This window comes from Mytilus galloprovincialis, chromosome 3 (assembly GCF_965363235.1).
Source record: "Mytilus galloprovincialis chromosome 3, xbMytGall1.hap1.1, whole genome shotgun sequence".
In the NCBI taxonomy this organism is placed as follows: domain Eukaryota; kingdom Metazoa; phylum Mollusca; class Bivalvia; order Mytilida; family Mytilidae; genus Mytilus; species Mytilus galloprovincialis.
In genome coordinates this window covers 59,442,599-59,464,817 of record NC_134840.1, presented here as the reverse complement: position 1 = coordinate 59,464,817, position 22,219 = coordinate 59,442,599, and the positions used below count along the sequence as shown (strand labels likewise).

The window sequence follows — 22,219 nt, the reverse complement described above, 5'->3', positions numbered from 1 at the left end:
ATGTGACCTACCGAAATAGACTATATACCGGGTTTTAATACCATTAGCGACACGACAGGTGCCACATCTGGAGAAAGATCTGCTTACCCTTCCGGAGCATCAAACATCAACCCCAGTTTTTGGTGGGGTTCGTGTTGCTTAGTCTTTAATTTCATGTTGTGTCTTGTGTACCATTATTTGTCTGTTTGTCATTTTCTTTTTTAGACAACGTGTCAGTGTATTTTCGATCTATGAGTTTGACTGTCCCTCTGGTATTTTTCGTCCCTCTTCTTTGATATACCGTTATTGCTGAGAGATGAATAGGCCGGTTTCAGACAAGAGAGATCATAAAATTGAGAATGGAAATGGGGAATGTGTCAAAGAGACAACAACCCGACCATAGAGAAGACAATAGCAGAAGGTCACCAACAGGTCTTCAATGCAGCGAGAAATTCCCGCACCCAGAGACGTCCTTCAGCTGCCCCCTAAACAAATAAATATACTATTTCAGTGATAATGAACGCCATACTAAACTCCAAATTGTACACAAGAAACTAAAATTAAAAATAATCATGACAAGACTAACAAAGGCCAGAGGCTCCTGACTTGGGACAGGCGCAAAAATGCGGCGGGGTAAACATGTTTGTGAGCCCTATACTTCTAGCCAATGCAGAAAAGTAAACGCATAACAATACGCACATTAAAATTCAGTTCAAGACGAGTCCGAGTCTGATGCCAGAAGATGTAACCAAACAAAATAAACCAAATGACAATAATACATAAATAACATCAGACTACTAGCAGTTAACTGACATGCCAGCTCCAGACTTCAATTAAACTGATTGAAAGATTATGTGTTTAGTTCCGATGCAAAGACCCTATAAGTGAATCAATATTAACGCCAAAATATGCAATCTGTAATGACCTGACATCAGTATAGTAACTATATCTTTTCTTAATAAGTCTATTTAAAGGTTTTGTTAGCTTCTGAGGTGAATACTGACATTTTTTTGCTTTATTAAGAATATTTCCATAAAATATCGGAGGTGAAATACCTGAACGTATAAGAAGTCTGCATGTTGAGCTATATTTACGAATGATGTCCTTATACCGATGATAAAATTTAGTAAATGTTTTACGACTAGTTGGTGATATCGAAAACCCTGGTGTAATAATTTTTCAGTAATACATAAATTTCTCTCGTTAAAATCTAAAACATTGTTATATACTGACGAGCGAATCGTACAACAAGTTGAAATATATAAACACCGTAAAATGGTGACAAGGCCGGAATATCACCATCTAAAAATGGATAATTAACGATAGGAAATGAGAAATCATCCCTTTTATCATAAATTTTAGTATTAATCTTAATTCCGTTAATGGTATAGATATTAAGCTCGAGGAAAGGACAGTGGTCATTGTTAGTATTAGCTTTATTCAAAGTAAGTTCAACAAGATAAATTTCTTTTGTATACATACTGAAGTCATGTATCATATTGACCAAATTGCAACATTAAAAATCATCATTGTGCAAACTATTGAATGGCAGACATCCCTATACCTAACATTTGTAGTTTTTGAGATGACCTTTGATAGTATAGAAAATAAAGTACTGTGGAATATGCTTAGATATTATGAAATACCCTAAAAATCATAACCGTCATCCAACAGATTTTAAAAATCACATGAATTAATTAAGACCATATTGTCTGCACCAGCAAGATTGAGGGACGGTACTCACAACAGAAGTAGAATATTGCATGGTCATGTGCAGTTTTCAAAGATGCATTTGGATTAGTGCTACCTAAGAGTCAAATGCTTTCACTCAAAATGAAATTCAAAAGTCACATCTGCTTCTCAGTGGCAAAGTGGATAAAAGAGCTATTTTTTTTTAAATGAATATATAAAAAAGAAGATGTGGTATGATTGCCAATGAGACAACTATCCACAAAAGACCAAAATGACACAGACATTAACAACTATAGGTCACCGTACGGCCTTCAACAATGAGCAAAGCCCATACCGCATAGTGAGCTATAAAAGGAAAATCGTTTTCAAATATTAAAAATTCATATTATAATATTTAAAAAAAAATCACATTTTAGTGTTAAAAATAATAATTTTCTAATAAAAAAATATTAACAAAATACTTTCTAATATGAAAAAAAATAATCTTTTTTTAACACACAAAACATATTGTATTTTTTTAAAACTAGAAAATGAATTCTTAAGAAATTAAGAAATAGCTTTTTTGTCCACTTTGATTTGCTTCTACTTCTACCATTTTGCGGCCACCATCAATAAACTGATTATTTTCAAGGCCGGCCACTTTTGGATGCTTTATCTAATGAAAAGTCCAATGTTTGAAATTCATTTAAAGTTATTATTTTCCTTACTTCAATATCATATGCTGTATTGTTACGGGCTCAAAACTAATCGACCCGAAGACAACTATGGTCCTCTACAAAAAGACAATGATTTGTTACTACTATATCCGTACTTTATGGTGACATTTATTTTTCTGTTAACAATTGGTCTTTTGACAAATCAATCCATCTTTTATTCACTCCAATGGACCGGAAGTGAAAGGACGGTCAGCTATTTTTATCTTGAAAAACAACACTATTTGAAATGAGCTGCACAGTGGCCAGAGTGTCCCACAAAGCTGAAAAGAACTGTTTTATTGTCTTACCAAAAGAGTTATGCAAAACATCGTTAGCCGCTGAAGGGGTAAAAAAGACGAAGCTTTGTAATATTTCTACTTTCTGTTTCAGTTTCACTTTAAAAATACGTTTTAATAGTGTTGCTTCTTCTTCTCTACTTTACCCTCATCATGCATTTTTTTAAACAGTTTTTCGTTTCAAAGGTACCACATTACGACACTCATATTCTAAATTCAGAATTTGTCACAAGAGTGACTGGGGAATAGAATTATGGTCACTTCTTCTCCCTACTGGCAGTAAAACGCTTGCCGAAGTGGGGCATCTGTTTGGCTGTGCGGGATATATCAAGTTCGCAGTCACGTCCAGTCAGATTGGGGACGTTAAATCCGATGCCTCGTGTAAAGGAGTGCCACGCTCTTTGCACGTTAAGAACCCTTGCAACAACTCTTTGAGGGGTCTGTAGGTGGCCTGTTGTAAGGCAAAATTTCTGTCCCTATCCAATATATCCTCATTTCCAGTGGTAGTCCAAATTTCCCCGACCATCTTCCCAGATGGCCTCTATTATTTCAAGACCTACCTATAGTATTTATTGTGAACTTGTTCTCATCCTGAATATGCTTGAAATATTTGCCACTGGACATTAAGCAACCAACAATCAATCAATCAATCAGAATCCGTCTAAAATGAAACCGAAATATTGAAAAGTGTTCTCCCCAGGCCATTTTAGGGCTGCAGTATTCAGCACCATTGTATTTCAGCACTGTGCTACTGGGCAGACGGCAGCAGTGTCTAATCAAATATCAGTGCTATAGTTTAAAAATTTCCAAACATCCTGTGTTGTTCTGTACAAATCTAATCATGTGATCGACTAGTTGATTTGTCTAAGTGATTGTTTATTCAATTAACGAATTCAAATATCAGAAGGGTCAGTTCAATAAAGGAACATACTGGGGTCATTTGCAAAACTTTTTCTGTTAAAAAAACTTATTTTTCTGGAGTTTTTTTGCTTTTAAAAGATATAGAAACTTCACAAACTTCAAATTTCATTACTTTTTTCACATTTACAAAGTTCTGAACTGTTGATATGAAAAAAGAAGATGTGGTATGATTGCCAATAAGACAACTCTCCACTAGAGACCAAAATGACACAGAAAGTAACAACTATAGGTCATCATACGGCCTTCGACAATGAGCAAAACATAAGCAAAACCTGTTTTGCTTTAAGGGATTTATTTCAAGCCCATATTTTATGATTACTTCCAATACTCTTTTCAAAATCAAATAAGAGGATAAAACAAAAAGAAAAAAATATGTTAATATATATTTGCCATCAAACTGTAAATAAATATATAAGTGATAATACATTTTTTGTAACTGTATATATATATATATATATATATATGGAACAAACTATAAAAACAAGTTATTGATATATTTTGATACCATTTTGTAGATACAGGTGTATGAAGTACAGTTTGGTAGGGATGAACATGCTTATTTTACTGCTACTGGAGAAACAGGATACAGAGATGCAGAACTTCAAGTGAATGGAATTTATGCTGACAGACTTGGACTGAAGGATCCAGAAGTAATTTTCTTCAATAGAAAGAGTTTAGGACAATAGTTTTTTTCATTGAATTCATTATTATTAGTGGGATACCCATTTTTGTGGTATTCGTTGGAACAAGTGAACTACAAATTTAAGTGAACAACGAATTACAAAATTTCTAACAGCTTTAATGCAGACAAACTAGACATTGGCAAAACTATGAAATTAACATTTAATAAAGTGCAAGTTTTCCTAAATCCAAAAAATTGTTAGCCACAAAAAAAAATAAATGAATCAACAGTATTTATGTATGTTGATAAAAATCTCACACTTTGTAAACAAACATGCATACAGTTGTATAGGAATGGTATTCTCTAACTCTGTACATTTGCTTATATTCCATTACTGGTGGATCATTCCCATTTTATTTAGTTTTCAAGATTCACAATGTTCACTAGCATGCATGAAACAAATGATGAATTTTTTAAGAATTTCTTTCTTTTTCAATGTAGTCTTCATCCCTCATAGTTCTTTTTATGGCACATATACCTATTCTCTCATTTTGTCTTCCCAAAATACAGCCATTGTTTAAACTCTTTTGTTGGTCCTACATATATTATGAACCTTTTATGCATTTGAATAATGAGTTTGTTTTTTCTGTTAAGAAGTGGTTTATATCATGCAGAAAAATGTTACGAGTTATGCATGCAGTAAAAAAAGTATCTAGCATATTGATACTGGTTATCATTTTATGGAATCAGTTTTCCTGTTTAATGTTTTAAATCTTTATGTTGTCAGTACAAGATTATACACTGATTTCATTATATTTTTTGTACAGGATATTTTAATTTGTGTAACAGTTGTGAATTTAATATTTGTTTTAGATTAAATTGAAAATGAAGACTGTTTTTCAGGTATTGGTTAGACCTTTTAGTGCAGTGTCAAAATCACAGAAAGTTTTTATAGAACCACAGTCAGTAGATGATTGGGAGATATTGGTTTGTATATTCATTTAAATGTCTTTATTGAATTTTTATACGACTGCAAAAAAAAATTTCGTCATATGGTATCATGTCGTGGTCGTCTGCGTTGTCTGAAGACACATTAGTTTCCGGACAATAACTTTAGATTTAGTAAATGGATCTCTGTAAATTTTTAGCAGAAGGTTTAATACCACTAAAGGAAGGTTGGGATTGATTTTGGGGGTTATGGTCCCAATAATTTAGAAATAAGGAGCCAAAAAGGGGGCCCAAAATAAGCAATTTTGTAGTTTTCAAACAATAACTTGTGTTTAAGTGTATGAATCTCTCTGAAACTATACCACAAGTTTCCATATCATAAAGGGATAGTTAGTAATGACTTTGGGGGTTATGGCTTAAAACGTTTTGGAATTAGGGGCTATAAAAGGCTAAATTAGGGACAAAAAAAAGGAGAAATCTAGGTTTTCCAGACAATAACTTGAGATTTAGTAAATGGATCCCTATAAATCTTTACCAGAAGGTTCAATATCACTAAAGGAAGGTGTGGATTGATTTTTGGGGTTATGGTCCCAATAGTTTAGGGATTACAGGCCAAAAAGGGGGCCAAAAATACGAATTTTTGTAGTTTTCAAACAATAACTTGTGTTTAAGTGGATGAATCTCTCTGAAATTATACCACAAGTTTCCATACCATTAAGGGAATAAAGGAATGGTAAGTAATGACTTTGGGGGATTATGACTCAAAATGTTTTGGAATTAGGGGCAAAAAAGGAGGAATTAGGGGGAAAAAAACCAGGGAAACTAGGTTTTTCCGGTCAATGGACAGTTAAGACAATTTAAAAGCAGTGTAAGGGAAGTAATTCAAAAACAGTTAACATACAATGTTTGGTATGTTCAGATTAACCTCCTTTTCACTTCTTGTAAATAATGCATAAAGAAATGTCAGGTTTTGGACTTATTTAAAAAAAAAAAAAGGGGGGGAAGGGGGGGGGGGGGGTGTAGTAGTTTTCAATCTTTTTTCCCGAAATTTCTCAAATTCCAAATTTTTAAAAGTTTCAAAAAGAATCCTTAAATTGCACAATATTGCATATTAGATTTGTAAGATCTTGACATTTGTTTTGTGGCAGAATCTCATATAATATCAAAAATTTGATCACAATCCAAACTCAGAGCTGTATCAAGCTTGAATGTTGTGTCCATACTTGCCCAAACTGTTCAGGGTTCAACCTCTGCGGACGTATAAAGCTGTGCCCTGCGGAGCACCCGGTCTGATTTAATATTGGCTTTACGTAGACTTCCAGACAGTAGACTAGTTATTTGCCTGTGGGTTTACATTATTTTTTGAAAGTTTTAGGCCTCTGTACTGTGTGTGCTACACACTTCCAGAAAAAACAGTATGCTCTTATTTAAATTTTCCGAAGTTTGTAGTTGGAGTCAAACTGGACCTCAAACCTTGCCAGTTATTTCCGCCCGGCTCAGTAAAGACTGAGACATTTCCTTCTATATATACAATTGGAAAGTGCCAATTAATAGCTCCTTAAAACTATCTGAGAAATACAACAGAAGCATGCAAATTTCTCAAACAGAACATAAAATGCAGGAAAAAAATGACTTTGGGGACCCATGCTGAATATTACTTCAAAAGTAACAATCAAAATATGATTTCGTTTTTCAATGTTGCACAATGTTAGCAATATGCAAGCTGTTATGGGTTTTTATTTTTATGCAATTAAGCTGCATTATGCGAGCACCCTAGATTTGTGTTCTTCCCAATAATTGCTGAAATACTTGCCTTTGTTATTATCTAGCTGGCTGCTATGTTATATATAACTAATTGAACACTTTTTTAATACTTTTAATTCTGGATTACAAAAAATATGACAAAAAAAACCTTAAATGATCGTCGAATCACCCAAAAGTTTTGAAGTTGCACATAGGAAGTAGTGCTCATTAGGAACCCTTATGTAGTTTATTATCGCCTGGGCTTTTGACTAAGATGTCAAAGAACAATTGTATGAAATATTTAATTGCTGAAAATCTGTACAGACAAGCAGTTTAGATTTCCCAAATGGCAAAAGTCGTAGGAATATTGATTGTTGTCAATACGTAGTACAACTAAGTCAGTAATCTACATGTATTATATAATGATAATCGGATCCTTAATATCTTATCAATTTGAAGGCAGGGGTTCTAATTAGCAGTGGTCCAAGGTCCGTGACTTTCTACTTCTGCAATCGGAATTTCAACTTGGTTACTAGCTTTGCCCGACATACCGTCCATTAGATAAAAATAACTTTGCCAACTTTTTCACCAAAGGCAAAGTCTCCAAATAAACGATCTCAAAACTTATTTTTATCATTATTATTCATGACAGCAATGTTAATTTTGTTCAATCGCTAGCTTTATAATAGCCGACATATAATGTGTAAATTGGAGTAAAATCGTATCTGACTGACAAAAACAACATTGTAAAAACAACAACAATGGCTGCCGTGAAGAAGACAATTACAATATTGGATACGATTCCGTAAGCGGATAAGGATAATTCCGGGTTTTGGCGATCAACTACAAAAAAATGCTTTTGAAGTGTAAACATATTTATAATGCAATTTTGAAGGGGTATTTTTTGCTCAAATTTGAAGGGTCAGTTAAAGTGTAAGCAACTCATATGATATATAGGTTGCGTCCTTTGGACCACTCTAGTCTACCCCTCCTGTTTGATAACTTGGAAATGGCAGAGATCCCCAACCTTAAACTATATATACAGTTTTACTCATGTATTGACCTATAATGGTTTACTTTTATAAATCATTATTTGGGTGGAGAGTTGTTTCATTGGCACTCATACCAAATCTTCCTATATCTATTGTACTATATAACAAATCAAATGAAATATAGAAGGAGTCCCTGTGTTCACCCTACCCCCTCCTGTTTGATAACTTAGAAAAGGATGCGATCCCAACCCCTAAACCATACATACTCGTGTATGGGACAATTTAACAAATCAAATGAAATATAGGGGGAGCCCCTGTGGTCACCCTACCCCTTCCTGTTTGATAACTTGGAAACGGATGAGATCCCCACCCCACACCTAAACTATATAAATTCATGAATGGGACAATATGATAAACAAAATGAAATATAGTGGGAGTTCCTGGAGTCACCCCATCCCCTACTGTTTGAGAACTTGGAAACGGTCGAGATCCCAACCCCTAAACCATATATATTCAAGTATGGGACAATATAACAAATCAAATGAAATATAGGGGAAGTCCCTGTGGTCACTCATCCCCTCCTGTTTGAGAACTTGGAAATGGTCGAGATGTCCACGCCTAAACAATATATATTCATGTATGGGTTAATATAACTAATTAAATGAGATATAGTAGGAGTCCCTTGGGTCAACCTACCCCCTCCTGTTTGAGTACTTGGAAACCGATGAGATCCCCACCCTAAACCATATATATAATCATGTATGGGACAAAATAACAAATCATCATTTACATTTACTATGGGCAGGTCAGTCAGACCTCACCTTTGATCCCTGTAGTAGTGAACATTTGTCTGATTTGTGTCTCATAACTTTTGTTTCCAGGGAAACCAGTCCATTTATACTATTACATGTTTGTACTAAGTCAACTTGTACTACTAACAGTCAACTAAAACCTTTTTACTACCAACTGGAACAACTGCAAGCATTGCGAACTTGTACCACTGCAGACTCACCATAAAAAATATACATTGATATATATATGTATTGCTTTTGAAACTATGATAACATATAAATCATTTGCCTTAATAATTAATTCATTAGATAAACATAAATGTACTATATATGAATGTTTAATGTTGAAGCAACATTACCACAGTTTTCATAACTATGTTTGCCTTGGTTTTTGGTTAACTGCCTTCAACGCTTACAGCGCTTTGATTGTACATGGAATAATATTTTTCATATAAACTTAATAGAAAAAAAGATGTCACACATGTAAATCTAAAGTCATTAAAATATTGTATAATTATAGTTCTGTTGTAACAAGTAGTTTTGTATTATTCAGGAGCCTCATTCTGGGTTTGTTGAAACAAACTTGATGAACCAGATTAGAGTTGTATGGAAGGGTCAAGTGTTTCCTTTCTGGGTAGAGAAAATTGTATTGTTCTTGAAAATAAGTAAGTTAAATTAAGACATTTTAATTGTAGATTGTTGGACTGATATGCCGAATCTAACTGTGTATGTAGGTTCTTAATTTTTGGTCCCGTTTTCAAATTGGTCTACATTAAGGTCAAAAAGGTCCAAAATTAAACTTGGTTTTATCATTTTAACAAAAATTGAATTCTTAGGGTTCTTTGATATGCTCAATGTAAACATGTATTTAGATTTTTGATTATAGGCCCAGTTTTCAAGTTGGTCCAAATCGGGGTCCAAAATTAAACTTTGTTTGATTTCAACAAAAATTGAATATATGGGTGTTCTTTGATATATGCTGAATCTAACCATGTATTTAAATTTTTGATATTTGGGCCCAGTTATCAAATTGGTCCACATTGAGGTCTAAAGGGTCCAAAATTGAACTTTATTCGATTTCATCAAAAATTGAATTCTTGTGGTTCTTTGATATGCTGAATCTAACCATGTATTTAGATTTTGGATATTGGTAAATGTCAAATTTAAAATTTTTAAGTTTTTAAGTTTAAGTTCTTAGACCACATTCATTCTGTGTCAGAAACCTATTTAATCACAATCCAAATTCAGAGCTGTATCAAGCTTGAATGTTGTGTCCATACTTGCCCCAACTGTTCAGGGATCGAACTCTGCAGTTTTATAAAGCTACGCCCTGCGGAGCATCTGGTTTTATTGGGGAAAACTAAAAAGGGAAGAAGTTCATTTGTTTGATTTTAAATTCACTAAAAGCAAATCTCAAAACATGTCAGTAAAATAAGATAATTATATTGCTCTGTGAAAAAAGCTAATAAACATGTTAAGTTAAAATGAAACAATGTAAAATTAATCCAAATATAAGATGTGGCAAATAATATACATTTTTTATATTCTTCATCATCTTCAAAAGAAAATATTAATAGGCACTTTTATATCATATTTGTGGTAGATGAGTCAATTAGTGCTAATTTGACACTTGGAACTTGTGGACTGGTTAATAATTTCTTACCTATTTAAAAATAACAAATATATCTCTTGATAATTAATTATTGTATGTTGTAGCAATGAATATTAACAAAATTGTTTTTTAATCAGGTTCAACAGAACCAGATGAAAATTGTGTGATTTTGGATGATGATACAGAAGTCCAAATCTCTCCTAAAGTAAGAAGTAATTCTACTGGTCAAAATCTTAACCAATCAAGTATCTCAAAAGATTCAGTCAGAAAGTCATTATCACCCATTAGAAGGAGCACCTCACCAATTGTTCCAAGAAAAGCTACCTCTGTGCAGTCACGTCCTACAAGCTTTAGTACTAACAATATTATGCCAAATGAAATTAGACCAAAGAAAAGATCAAGTTGGAATCCATTTAGAATCGTTACTGGTTTTCTGTCTGCAACTGGTGGTTTTGATGGTGGGTCTCATTTCTATGTTCCACAGACATCAGTAGATAGTGATGAGGATTGTGGGAGTATTTCTAGGACTCCTTCATATTCTCCTGAAAGGGAAGAAAGTTTCACAAGAAGTACATGTTTTGGAGGCTTGAATTTTAAATTCAGAGTGCAATCTTTAAAGGTGGATTTTGACTCCAATGATGAATTGTCATCAATTGAATCAGAAATTGATGGTGTTTCAGAGGACGACTTCCGTTCCAAACTTTATCTAAAACAACCAAACTTTGTATTTGTAAACAGTGAAGACATACAACAACAGATTAATAGTAAAAACATCAGGCTTCCTGATACTTTCTATGCAAAATTGACTAGGCTTGATTCACCTAAAGATATTTATGCTAGAGCAGAAGATGAATTGGCTAAGCAGAAAAAAGAAAAGCAGGATAAATTAGACCAGTCCTCAGACTCAATAAAATCTAATAGAAGTGATAAAAAGGATAAACAACTGAATTGTATTGTTCGTGTTGTGATTTTGACCAAGAAAGGTCTGCATTCCGAGCCAGAATACGTAGATTTAATATCACACATGTTAGAGGAACAGCCGTGCTTGAGAGGTCATGTGATTGTTCCAGATTTATTACGTCGGTTGATGAAGTTAGATGTGACAAGACAGATTTGGTTACAGAGTATAGATGAAAAACCATATCCAGCGCTGTCATTTGATCTCCAACCTGTTACTAGTCTTGTATGTATACAATATATAGAGTGATTAGGTTAAGAATCTTTCTTAATGGTGGTTAAGGGAAAAGATTGATGGTGATCTCTGAGGGTTTACTTTGAAAGGAAGAATAAGATTCCTTATGGTTTAAAAATAAAGTATTTCAGCAGTGTATGCATGTTGTGTTAGACTATGTAATTGGGGGTACACAGCAATAAAACCTGTATTGTCTTTTCAATATTTACAAAGATACAGTATGAAAGAATTCTAAAGAATAAATCATGCCAAACATTTGATAAAAACAAGTTGTCTTCCATTTGTTAAATTTGCATTATGCATTATTTCCTGTTATAACCACATTTGGTGAAACATTGCTCATTTTTTAAGACAATACTACTGGGAACATAGTATATGTAATTTTTATTGGTAAAGTATTTGAATTAAGAATTTCATGGTAAAAACAATTTGATAAAAGGATCATGAACCCGTGATTTAATCAAATATGGTTGCTGTCATAAATGCTCAGTCTCATGTAATTATTATTGAAGTAGTTCATGGTTTTTTCATCATTTACAATGTTAATGTAGTTCATTATTGCTTGCTTACCATCCAGTGGCATAGTTGATTTGAAATCATGGACAAAGTAATAACAAAAGTATCATAACATTTATTCAAAGAAGTTTTTGAAACATTTCATTATTCAAAAGTATTAAATAACAAGTGTTACTCAGTATAAGATTTATTCAAAGAAGTTTTTCGAAACATATCATTTATTAATTGAATGAAGTGATATCATAACTATGGATGATGTCAAGATAGTTATAAAATTCATGACTCTACTTCTAGACTTAATTTGTGTCATAAATCTGTTATATATTATCACACAATAGCTGAATGTGATTAATGTTTCGATATCAATCTCATTATGAAGTTTACTTTAGAAATTTTATTTTTATTTACAGCCAAAATGTTTTGGAAATTACCAAGTACAAGAAACTTTTAAGAAATGGGTGAAGGAAACAAGTTCCAGTAATGTTCCTTTTGTAATGTTTCCAGGGGTCATGATAAATATGCATGCTTTCAAAGGTAAGATCCTAGTAGAAGTTGATGTTGTTTTTGTATCGCCTTCAATGAAAGTTGTGTAAAGGGAAGTATGCTTTTCTGTTTGTGAAAGTTTCTATGAAGTTGCATTTCTATCAGTTCATATCAGTTTGAAAGCTATTTTAAGGCCCTGCCACCATACCCACCCCTCAGGTCAAGGTCCAGTGACTTTAAATTAATAAGCAATTTTCATTATTAAGTTTTCAGCTCACAGCTGAAGTCAGTTTGATAGGACTGACTGGTGATAGATCAATAATATTTTCTATAAAATACCATTGCTATCAGTACACACTCAAATCAGACTATCAAAATATCAAACAAACAAATTATCATTAGATAAATATTGATAAGGAACTTAGCATATTTTTATTATACCCCAACTACCCCACTTTAAAAAAGGAGGAGTATACTGTTTTACCTCTGTCTGTCCATACGTCAGTCCGTATGTCCCATGAATATTTTCGTCACATTTTTCTCAGGAACTACAATACAAGTATTTCTGGAATTTGATTTAAGGGTTTATAGAAGTCAGCTACAGGTATACAGTGAGATGGATTTTCAGATTCATCAATCAACAACTTCCTGTTTACCGAACACTTGTATCATTTTACACATAATAGCCAAGTTGAAAATTTTCGTCACATTTTTCTCAGGAACTAGAATACAAGGATTTCTGAAATTTGGTTTAAGAGTTTATATAAGTCAGCTATACGGTGTGATACGTCTTCAGATTCACTTCTCAACAACTACCTGTTTACTGAAATATTTCGGTGGGGTATCATCAGTGAGTAGTACCTCACAGTTTCACTTGATTTGCTTGTCTTGTTGATTGATAAGGCTTTCTCTAGACATTTCCCCATTAATTAGAAGGTTTGATATAAGTAATTTTGAATAACTATTTTTTCCAGATACAAGTATAGACATGCAGATATTATATCATGAACAGAAGTTAAATGAAAGAGAAGGTGCTGTTTACAGTTTGTTACATTGTGAGAATCTAGAGGACTTGTCTTTCTTTATAAAAACTCCTACAAGCATAGAAAATTCAAAATGGCCGATTCTTCCTATGTTGTCTTATATGGATGTCAAAAGTATTGATCCATGTTTTCCAAAGGAGAAGTTTGAGGACATGGGGTATGTTTATTATTTTAAAATATTTGTTCACTGTAAAGGTTTAACGTGTTTATATGCCCTAAAATGAGAGGATACACTAATATATGTGGTATGATTATCAATTATATAACTCTCCACAAGAGACCAAATAACTCAGAAATTAACAGCTGTAGGTCACCATACAACCTTCAACAATGAGTAAAGCCCATACTGCATAGTCAACTATAAAAGGCCCTGAAATCACAAATGTAAACAAATTTTATCGAGAAAACTAATGGGTTGATTAATGTAAAAAAAAAAAATGAATGAAAAATAGATATGTAACACAGCAAGTCAGCAACAAACAACTAACACTGAATTACAGGCTCCTGATGTGGCAGGATTAAACATGTTTGCAAGATCCCAACCCTCCCCTCACCTTTGATAGGGGTGTAACAGTACAACATAGGAACAAACTATAAAAATCAACTGAAATAGGCTTAACTGTTCAGATGGATACAGAAAGAAAAACATATATAAAAAAACACAGTGTGGACATCAAGTGACATATAGTTTGTTTTGAATGAACACGTTTTCAGCTAAATAGAATTTTGTTTTAATTTGCATAAAATGTCTTTGAAAAGCAAGCCTTTTATTTCACCAGTTTATGGTTTCGAATTTTTTTCATTATCCAGACAAGAGAAATATTTGATAAAAAGGTTGTCAATAATATTTCAGAATATGTTAGGCTTTGCTGTATTTTCATCTGATGAAGTAAAACACTGTGGTTTAGATAGACTTTTTGGCTGTGCTATTTCCTTTTCATGTTCACATTTTGACTGGGCTATTTTGTGACGATTGGCACTTCAGGCTAATCAAATCAGAGAAAGCACCCTGAGCCATTTTTTATATTTTCATTCTTCTATATTTTACCCATAAATGGACCTACTAAATCATCAGTAAATATTACACTATAACATTGGCAACAGCAATCACATGCAAGACCCAGGGTTCTGAGAAAAACTTGACAAATAGTTTAGTTTGAAACTGCCTTGTCATATATTGATGCACTCTGATTTAAAAATAAGTAAAATGTCTCATAACTATTTGTAATCTGCCCCTCAGTCCTACTTAGTGCCCACCATAACTTTTGTACCACTGCACTTAGATTATTGTGACTGCTGATGCCAATGTTACATTGTACTGTTTACTAAAATTTCATACATTCTTTTTAAGGGGAGTAGAAGAACTAGCTGAGGAGGCAGTCATTTCAGTTGAGATTTGCCTGTCATCCAAACCACTGGGAGATTCTATGTTTAGGAAGATCACCCCTGGTCTTAGAAATGGAATGATCCTGATTACAGGACCAAAGGGATCTGGGAAGACCATGTTTGCTCATGCGTTATGTAGGAAGCAGGCAGAGATACCAAATCTAGCTTATATTTTAAATATTGATTGCAAACCATTACGAGGTAAGTTAACAGGAATTATTTCATAGAAAATAGTTTTTGTAGTCAAATGGTATGCACTTTTAGAAGTTAAAAAGTTTTAACAGTCCAAATCAAAACCAGACAGGTCAAGTACTATATATTTATTGTATTGACTGTTTTTTTTATATTCCCTGTCCAGTCCATGCTCAGCTATCAAAGTGTGGACCTTTTTTACTTTTTATAAGTGAATAAAAACTATTGTTTAAATACTTATTTTTTCTTAAATTGCATTTTGCCACATGAATTATATAATGATAGGAAATAATTTTTAACCGGATTTTTGTGACAAAAATGTCGGTTATTGATTTGGGGATGTACGGCGGGCGGCCGGGCGGTCGGGCAGCCGGGCGGCCGGGCGGTCGGGCAGCCGGGCGGCCGGGCGGGCGGGCGGCAATCAAATGTTGTCCGTGCATTAACTCATGAACCGTTCAACCAAAGCTTTTAAAATTTTAATATGTTATTACTGACAACTATACGAAGGTCAAGTTCAATAATGGCGATTTTGACTTTTACCGTTCAGGAGTTATGGTTCTTGAAAGACGGCAATCAAATGTTGTCCGTGCATTAACTCATGAACCGTTCAACCAAAGGTTTTAAAATTTTAATATGTTATTACTGACAACTATACGAAGGTCAAGTTCAATAATGGCGATTTTGACTTTTACCATTCAGGAGTTATGGTTCTTGAAAGATTGAAAAATGGAGTTTTCAGTCGTGTCCGTGCATTTACTCATGAACTGTTCTACCAAAGCTTCCCAAATTTTAATATGTTGTTACTGATGACAGAATGGAGGTCAAGTTCAATAATGACGATTTTGACTTTAACCGTTCAGGAGTTATGGTTCTTGAAAGATTGAAAAATGGTGTTTCCCGTCGTGTCCGTGCATTTTCTCATGAACCATTCAACCAAAGCTTTTGAAATTTTAATATGTTGTTACTGATGACAAAATAGAGGTCAAGTTCCATAATGACGATTTTGACTTTTACTGTTCAGGAGTTATGGTTCTTGAAAGATCGTAAAATGGCGTTTCCATTCACGTTGTTGCATTTACTCATGAACCATTCAATCTAAGCTTTTCAAATATTATTATTTCAAAATGTTGATACTGATGACAAAATGGAGGTCAAATTTGATATTGATGATTTTCACTTTCACCATTCATCAGTAATGGTTCTTGTGATATTGCCAGGACACAAATAAATGTAAATAAATCCGGTTTGCTGTCGTTGTGACAGCCTCTTGTTAATTGTTTTATTGTTTTAAAGAAGCATTGAATGACATATTTCACTCCCTAGCTTCACACAAAATGTACAATGATTGCTTATATACCTCAATAAAACTAAGAAAGAGATTTTTTTGAACTGGTTATTTACGATTTATACATTTGAATAGGCAAAAGACCAGATACCATTCTAAAGATATTACAGATGGCTTTTGATGAAGCTGCATGGCGCCAACCCTCTGTAATATTATTGGATGATTTAGAACATGTGGTGCCAGCCCCTTCTGGACCTGAGGCTGAAATGAGTGGTGAAGCTATTTATGGATCTAGGGTGGCTGAAGGTAGGGAAATTATATAAATTTGTGTTTTGCTGTACTTATAGATTATCGTTGATCATCTCAACAAGATTGATTTTCTCCCTTGAGCAGGTACAGGGAAAGTGAGAAAAGCATCCAGTTGAGAAGGCCAATGATAATCTGTTTACCGCTACTATACCAATGACAACGTTGGTAATTTCATTGATAACTAGCATGTGAGTCCTTATTTTCTAGGGATATTTTTTTTAAATCACTGGCCTCCGCTGAGAAAGAATTAAAATTATCAGTCAGCAAGATCAAAGGACAATTTCGTAAAATAGCAATAATATTTAAATATATGTTTATATGTTTTTCTGTAGCAAAGAGTAAAGTAAAGTACAGATGAATAATATAAGTACATGCACAGAAACATTGTTTCCTTCAACAGAATATGGATTTGCAGTTGAATGTAAATTCCGTTTATCTTGTCATAAACTTTGACTAAAATCAATTATTTTGATTCTAATAATAACATAAAACATAAATAGGTACAGCCATTTTTCCATGATTAATAACGATTCTACAGTATTTATTGTTTTATTTAAAATAATGCTAATAAAAAAAATTTACAATATTATATAAATTATTTTCTAGCTGTTTATACGACCACAAAATTTGAAAAATTTTTCGTCGTATATTGCTATCACGTTGGCGTCGTCGTCGTCGTCGTCGTCGTCGTCCGAATACTTTTAGTTTTCGCACTCTAACTTTAGTAAAAGCGAATAGAAATCTATGAAATTTTAACACAAGGTTTATGACCACAAAAGGAAGGTTGGGATTGATTTTGGGAGTTTTAGTCCCAACATTTTAGGAATTAGGGGCCAAAAAGGGCCCAAATAAGCATTTTCTTGGTTTTCGCACTATAACTTTAGTTTAAGTAAATAGAAATCTATGAAATTTTGACATAAGGTTTATGACCACAAAAGAAAGGTTGGGATTGATTTTGGGAGTTTTGGTTCCAACAGTTTAGGAATTAGGGGCCAAAAAAGGGCCCAAATAAGCATTATTCTTGGTTTTCGCACAATAACTTTAGTTTAAGTAAATAGAAATCAATGAAATTTAAACACAATGTTTATGACCACAAAAGGAAGGTTGGTATTGATTTTGGGAGTTTAGGTCCCAACAGTTTAGGAATTAGGGGCCAAAAAGGGACCCAAATAAGCATTTTTTTTGGTTTTCGCACCATAACTTTAGTATAAGTAAATAGAAATCTATGAAATTTAAACACAAGGTTTATGACCATAAAAGGAAGGTTGGGTTTGATTTTGGGAGTTTTGGTCCCAACAGTTTAGGAATAAAGGGCCCAAAGGGTCCAGATTTAAACTTTTTTTGATTTTATCAAAAATTGAATAATTGGGGTTCTTTGATATGCCGAATCTAACTGTGTATGTAGATTCTTAATTTTTGGTCCCGTTTTCAAATTGGTCTACGTTAAGGTCCAAAGGGTCCAAAATTAAACTTAGTTTGATTTTAACAAAAATTGAATCCTTGGGGTTCTTTGATATGCTGAATCTAAAAATGTACTTAGATTTTTTATAATTGGCCCAGTTTTCAAGTTGGTCCAAATCGGGGTCCAAAATTAAACTTTGTTTGATTTCATCAAAAATTGAATAATTGGGGTTCTTTGATATGCCAAATCTAACTGTGTATGTAGATTCTTAATTTTTGGTCCCGTTTTCAAATTGGTTTACATTAACGTCCAAAGGGTCCAAAATTAAACTAAGTTTGATTTTAACAAAAATTAAATTTTTGGGCTTATTTGATATGCTTTATCTAAATATGTACTTTGATTTTTGATTATGGGCCCAGTTTTCAAGTTGGTCCAAATCAGGATTCCATATCAAGTATTGTGCAATAGCAAGAAATTTTCAATTGCACAGTATTACACAATAGCAAGAAATATCTAATTGCACAATATTGTGCAATAGCAATTAATTTTCAATTGGAGTTATCTTTCTGTGTATAGAATAGTAGTTGATAATATATGTTGGAAATTTACCAGACATGACTATGATGTCATTTTCTATTTTTATTTGCCAATAACTTTATGTAAATAACTTCATTGGAAATTTGCCAATATAAAATGTTGCTGATGAAGCTTTTTTTCCTTATCTTATCTAAAATGTTTTTAGATAATGTATGTTGGACATTTGCCAGACATGACTATGATGTCATTTTCTATTTTTATTTGCCAATAACTTTATGTAAATAACTTCATTGGAAATTTGCCAATATAAAATGTTGCTGATGAAGTTTTTTTATTGTTTTATACAATAAACAATGTATATTCACTTTTACTACCAACCAATCTTTACCATTCAGTGATAACAAGCACTTTATTTTACATTTTAATATCTTATGATGTATTTAAAAGAGTAGTTATTGTTGCAAACTCCATTAGAAATTTGAATTGATATCAGTTTTGGAAAAAGGGAAACGGGGATGTGAAAAAAAAGGGGGGGGGGTTAAATTTTTCTCATTTCAGATTTCATAAATAAAAAGAAAATTTCTTCAAACATTTTTTTGAGAGGATTAATATTCAACAGCATAGGGAATTGCTCAAAGGCAAAAAAAAAACTTTTAAGTTCATTAGACCACATTCATTCTGTGTCAGAAACCTATGCTGTGTCAACTATTTAATTTGAGATTTAAAAAGTTTGAAGAAATCTTTAATTGATTTGTAAAATCTTGACATTTGTTTTGTGTAAAAAAAAAACATATAATGTCAAAAATTTGATCACAATCCAAATTCAGAGCTGTATCACGCTTGAATGTTTTGTCCATACTTGCCCCAACTGTTCAGGGTTCGACCTCTGCGGTCGTATAAAGCTGCGCCCTGCGGAGCACCTGGTTTTGAATTGTCCTTAGACCCAAAAAATTTATAAAACATGCAATAGGTGCATATCCTTTTTTGACTGGTCTTCTATATTTAGGCCATTGACAAAAAGAATGATTGTTATCAGTAGGACAATATCATCGGTGCAAGATTGAACTGATTATGACCCATACATATTTTGTAATGTATTATACTTGACAAGTTCAATACAATATCCAGATAGATGGTGCGAATTCAGGTACTTAGGACATTGAGAACAAGTTGAATTGTAAAAGAAAAATAATATTTAGACGATTTTATTGCTACTTTCTAATAACATTACAGTATTACGGGATTTACTGCGAAGAGAAATATGTGATGGGACAAGAATTGCTGTGATTGCCACTACTGTTGCTAGAACTTCCATCAATTCCTTATTGGTGAACTCTAGAGGAACTCATTTCGTACATACCACTCTTGCCATTAATCCCCCAGATAAGGTAACATATAATGTAACATATTGTAAAACCTTTAATGGATGCAGGATTTTTTGTGTTCTTTTATATGAATTCAATTATAGCAAATTTTACACCTATTTGTCTCAACACAATTTGAAAGTTTGTAGCAAACATTACAGGGATTATGAAGTATCCATAGAAAATTGTGAAAACTGTAAATAAGGAATTCCACTTTTGTCTTAATTTTGCACGGCCCTTACAGTTTGGTTAGTACAGAAAGTTTTCAATGTATATTGCAAATAAGATAAGTTATTGTTTCATTTTTGGAATAGCAAATTTAAATTGTTCAGCATCTATACTTAAAAAAATTATGAAAATGTTTTAAAAGAAATTGTAATTGACAGGTTCATGTATCTTTAAATTTCAATGGTAAACCTGTGATATTGCAACTTAAAAAATGATACTTGTAATTTATTTAGATTCTAGTTTCAATAAAACATATTGTAGATAAGAAGAAGGAAGATTATTACCTCCATTATTAAATCACGACCAGTAATCAATCCTGTCACCTTGGACAAGGTTGACCTTGACTGGTTACAGTGTCGTACAGAAGGATATGTAGCAAGTGACCTCATGAACTTAGTCAGCAGGGCATTGCATGCTCATTGGTTAAAATATGGTTATGGTAATTTGTTTTCATTAACATACGTTAAAAAGAATAACAACAGCATTTTATGTATTGAATTTTGCTTGTGTTAGTACAGAAAGTTGCTGTTTTGAGTTAATAATGGCATGGTTTTGCTATCTATCAGGACAACTGATATTTTTTATACATTAAATTAATGGTTTACTTGCTCACATAAAATGAGAAAAAAATAATAGTAACTTAACAATGCGTAACTAAGTTTGCTACAATAGACATCTGGAGATCAGCATACCATTTTTCACAATAATAAAATTGAGAATGGAAATGGAGAATGTGTCAAAGAGACAACAACCCGACCATAGAACAGACAACAGCAGAAGTTCACCAACAGGTCTTCAATGCAGCGAGAAATTCCCGCACCTGGAGGCGTCCTTCAGCTGGCCCCTAAACAAATATGTATACATTTGTACTAGTTCAGTGAACACAATGTTTCAAGCTTTAGACTAAATATTTTGCCAAATTACTTTATGTTAGTGATCATATGTTTATTTCAAGTTAACTTATGTTTAACAAGGTGGAGATACAGAAAATGGAATAACCCTCTACACTGAAGAGTTTAAAGCTGCAATTGAAGGGTTCACTCCTGCATCAATAAGGAATGTATCATTACATACAGCAGGGGAGCTAGGTTGGGATGATGTTGGAGGTCTAGAGGATATCAGAAATATATTAGTAGAGACATTACAGTGGCCAAGCAAGGTTTGTATTTTACAATTGAAAAAAAAACATGTTCCTACCTTCAGCAAAAATTAAATCTTGAGTTTTAAACTTATTCAGTATTTTCCTAATAGTTTCATAATTGATTTCAGAAGAGAATATTGGTGATTTCTATATGCCGGACATGTTTCCAGAATAAGGTTTATCAAGAATGTTCAAAGCCAAAAGTTTGGAAATTCAAAAATCAGAAACCTATAAGAGAAATTGTATAATTTGCAAGCAAAATAGCAGGGAGCCAGTATGTAATCAAAAGTAATTATCTATGAATATAATACATCTCTTAAAAAAGAGGTGTGGTTTGAGAAACAGCTGTATTTACAAAGTGCAACCTTAAGCATTTTTACTGTATTTTTTTTAAATGATATAAATAACTGATTTTTTTTAGTATCCTAAGTTATTCAGCAATTGTCCGCTGAGACTAAGATCAGGTCTTCTGTTATATGGTGCCCCTGGAACAGGCAAAACCCTTCTCGCTGGAGTTGTTGCTAAAGAATGTGGACTCAACTTTATTAGCATAAAGGTTGGCTATTCAATACAGTTGAAAAGGAATATGTTTCATTGCAATAATTCTAACTTAATGCATAACTGTACTTAATATGAGGATTTTCATTCAGTGTGTTTTTCAAATAGTTTAACAGTTAATTAAAGCGAAAGTAAGACAGACTGGTGTAAGTAGGGAGTACATGTAGTTTTGATAAATAGAGAATATCATATAGCTCTTACAATATCACATCTGTATCAACCCGAGACACCAATATATCCCAAGAGCTCTGCTGGCATTATGATTATCAGTTGTCATTTTAAAAGCAGAGAT

The 22,219-nt window shown here is 33.0% G+C and overlaps 1 protein-coding gene across 1 annotated transcript in view; it reads left to right on the top strand.

The window, feature by feature from the left end:
- The first annotated feature begins 2,553 nt into the window (after positions 1-2,553).
- The window catches only part of LOC143068477 (peroxisomal ATPase PEX1-like), a 33,857-nt gene continuing 14,191 nt past the window's right edge, over positions 2,554-22,219 (top strand). Inside the window, exons 1-13 of the mRNA XM_076242569.1 lie at positions 2,554-2,712; positions 4,099-4,233; positions 5,109-5,192; positions 9,233-9,344; positions 10,429-11,474; positions 12,410-12,533; positions 13,457-13,682; positions 14,877-15,112; positions 16,524-16,694; positions 19,870-20,024; positions 20,490-20,667; positions 21,203-21,387; positions 21,791-21,925. Coding sequence (XP_076098684.1) covers positions 2,614-2,712; positions 4,099-4,233; positions 5,109-5,192; positions 9,233-9,344; positions 10,429-11,474; positions 12,410-12,533; positions 13,457-13,682; positions 14,877-15,112; positions 16,524-16,694; positions 19,870-20,024; positions 20,490-20,667; positions 21,203-21,387; positions 21,791-21,925 — 2,886 coding nt within the window. The 5' untranslated portion in view covers positions 2,554-2,613. The remainder of the gene's footprint in view (positions 2,713-4,098; positions 4,234-5,108; positions 5,193-9,232; positions 9,345-10,428; positions 11,475-12,409; positions 12,534-13,456; positions 13,683-14,876; positions 15,113-16,523; positions 16,695-19,869; positions 20,025-20,489; positions 20,668-21,202; positions 21,388-21,790; positions 21,926-22,219) is intronic.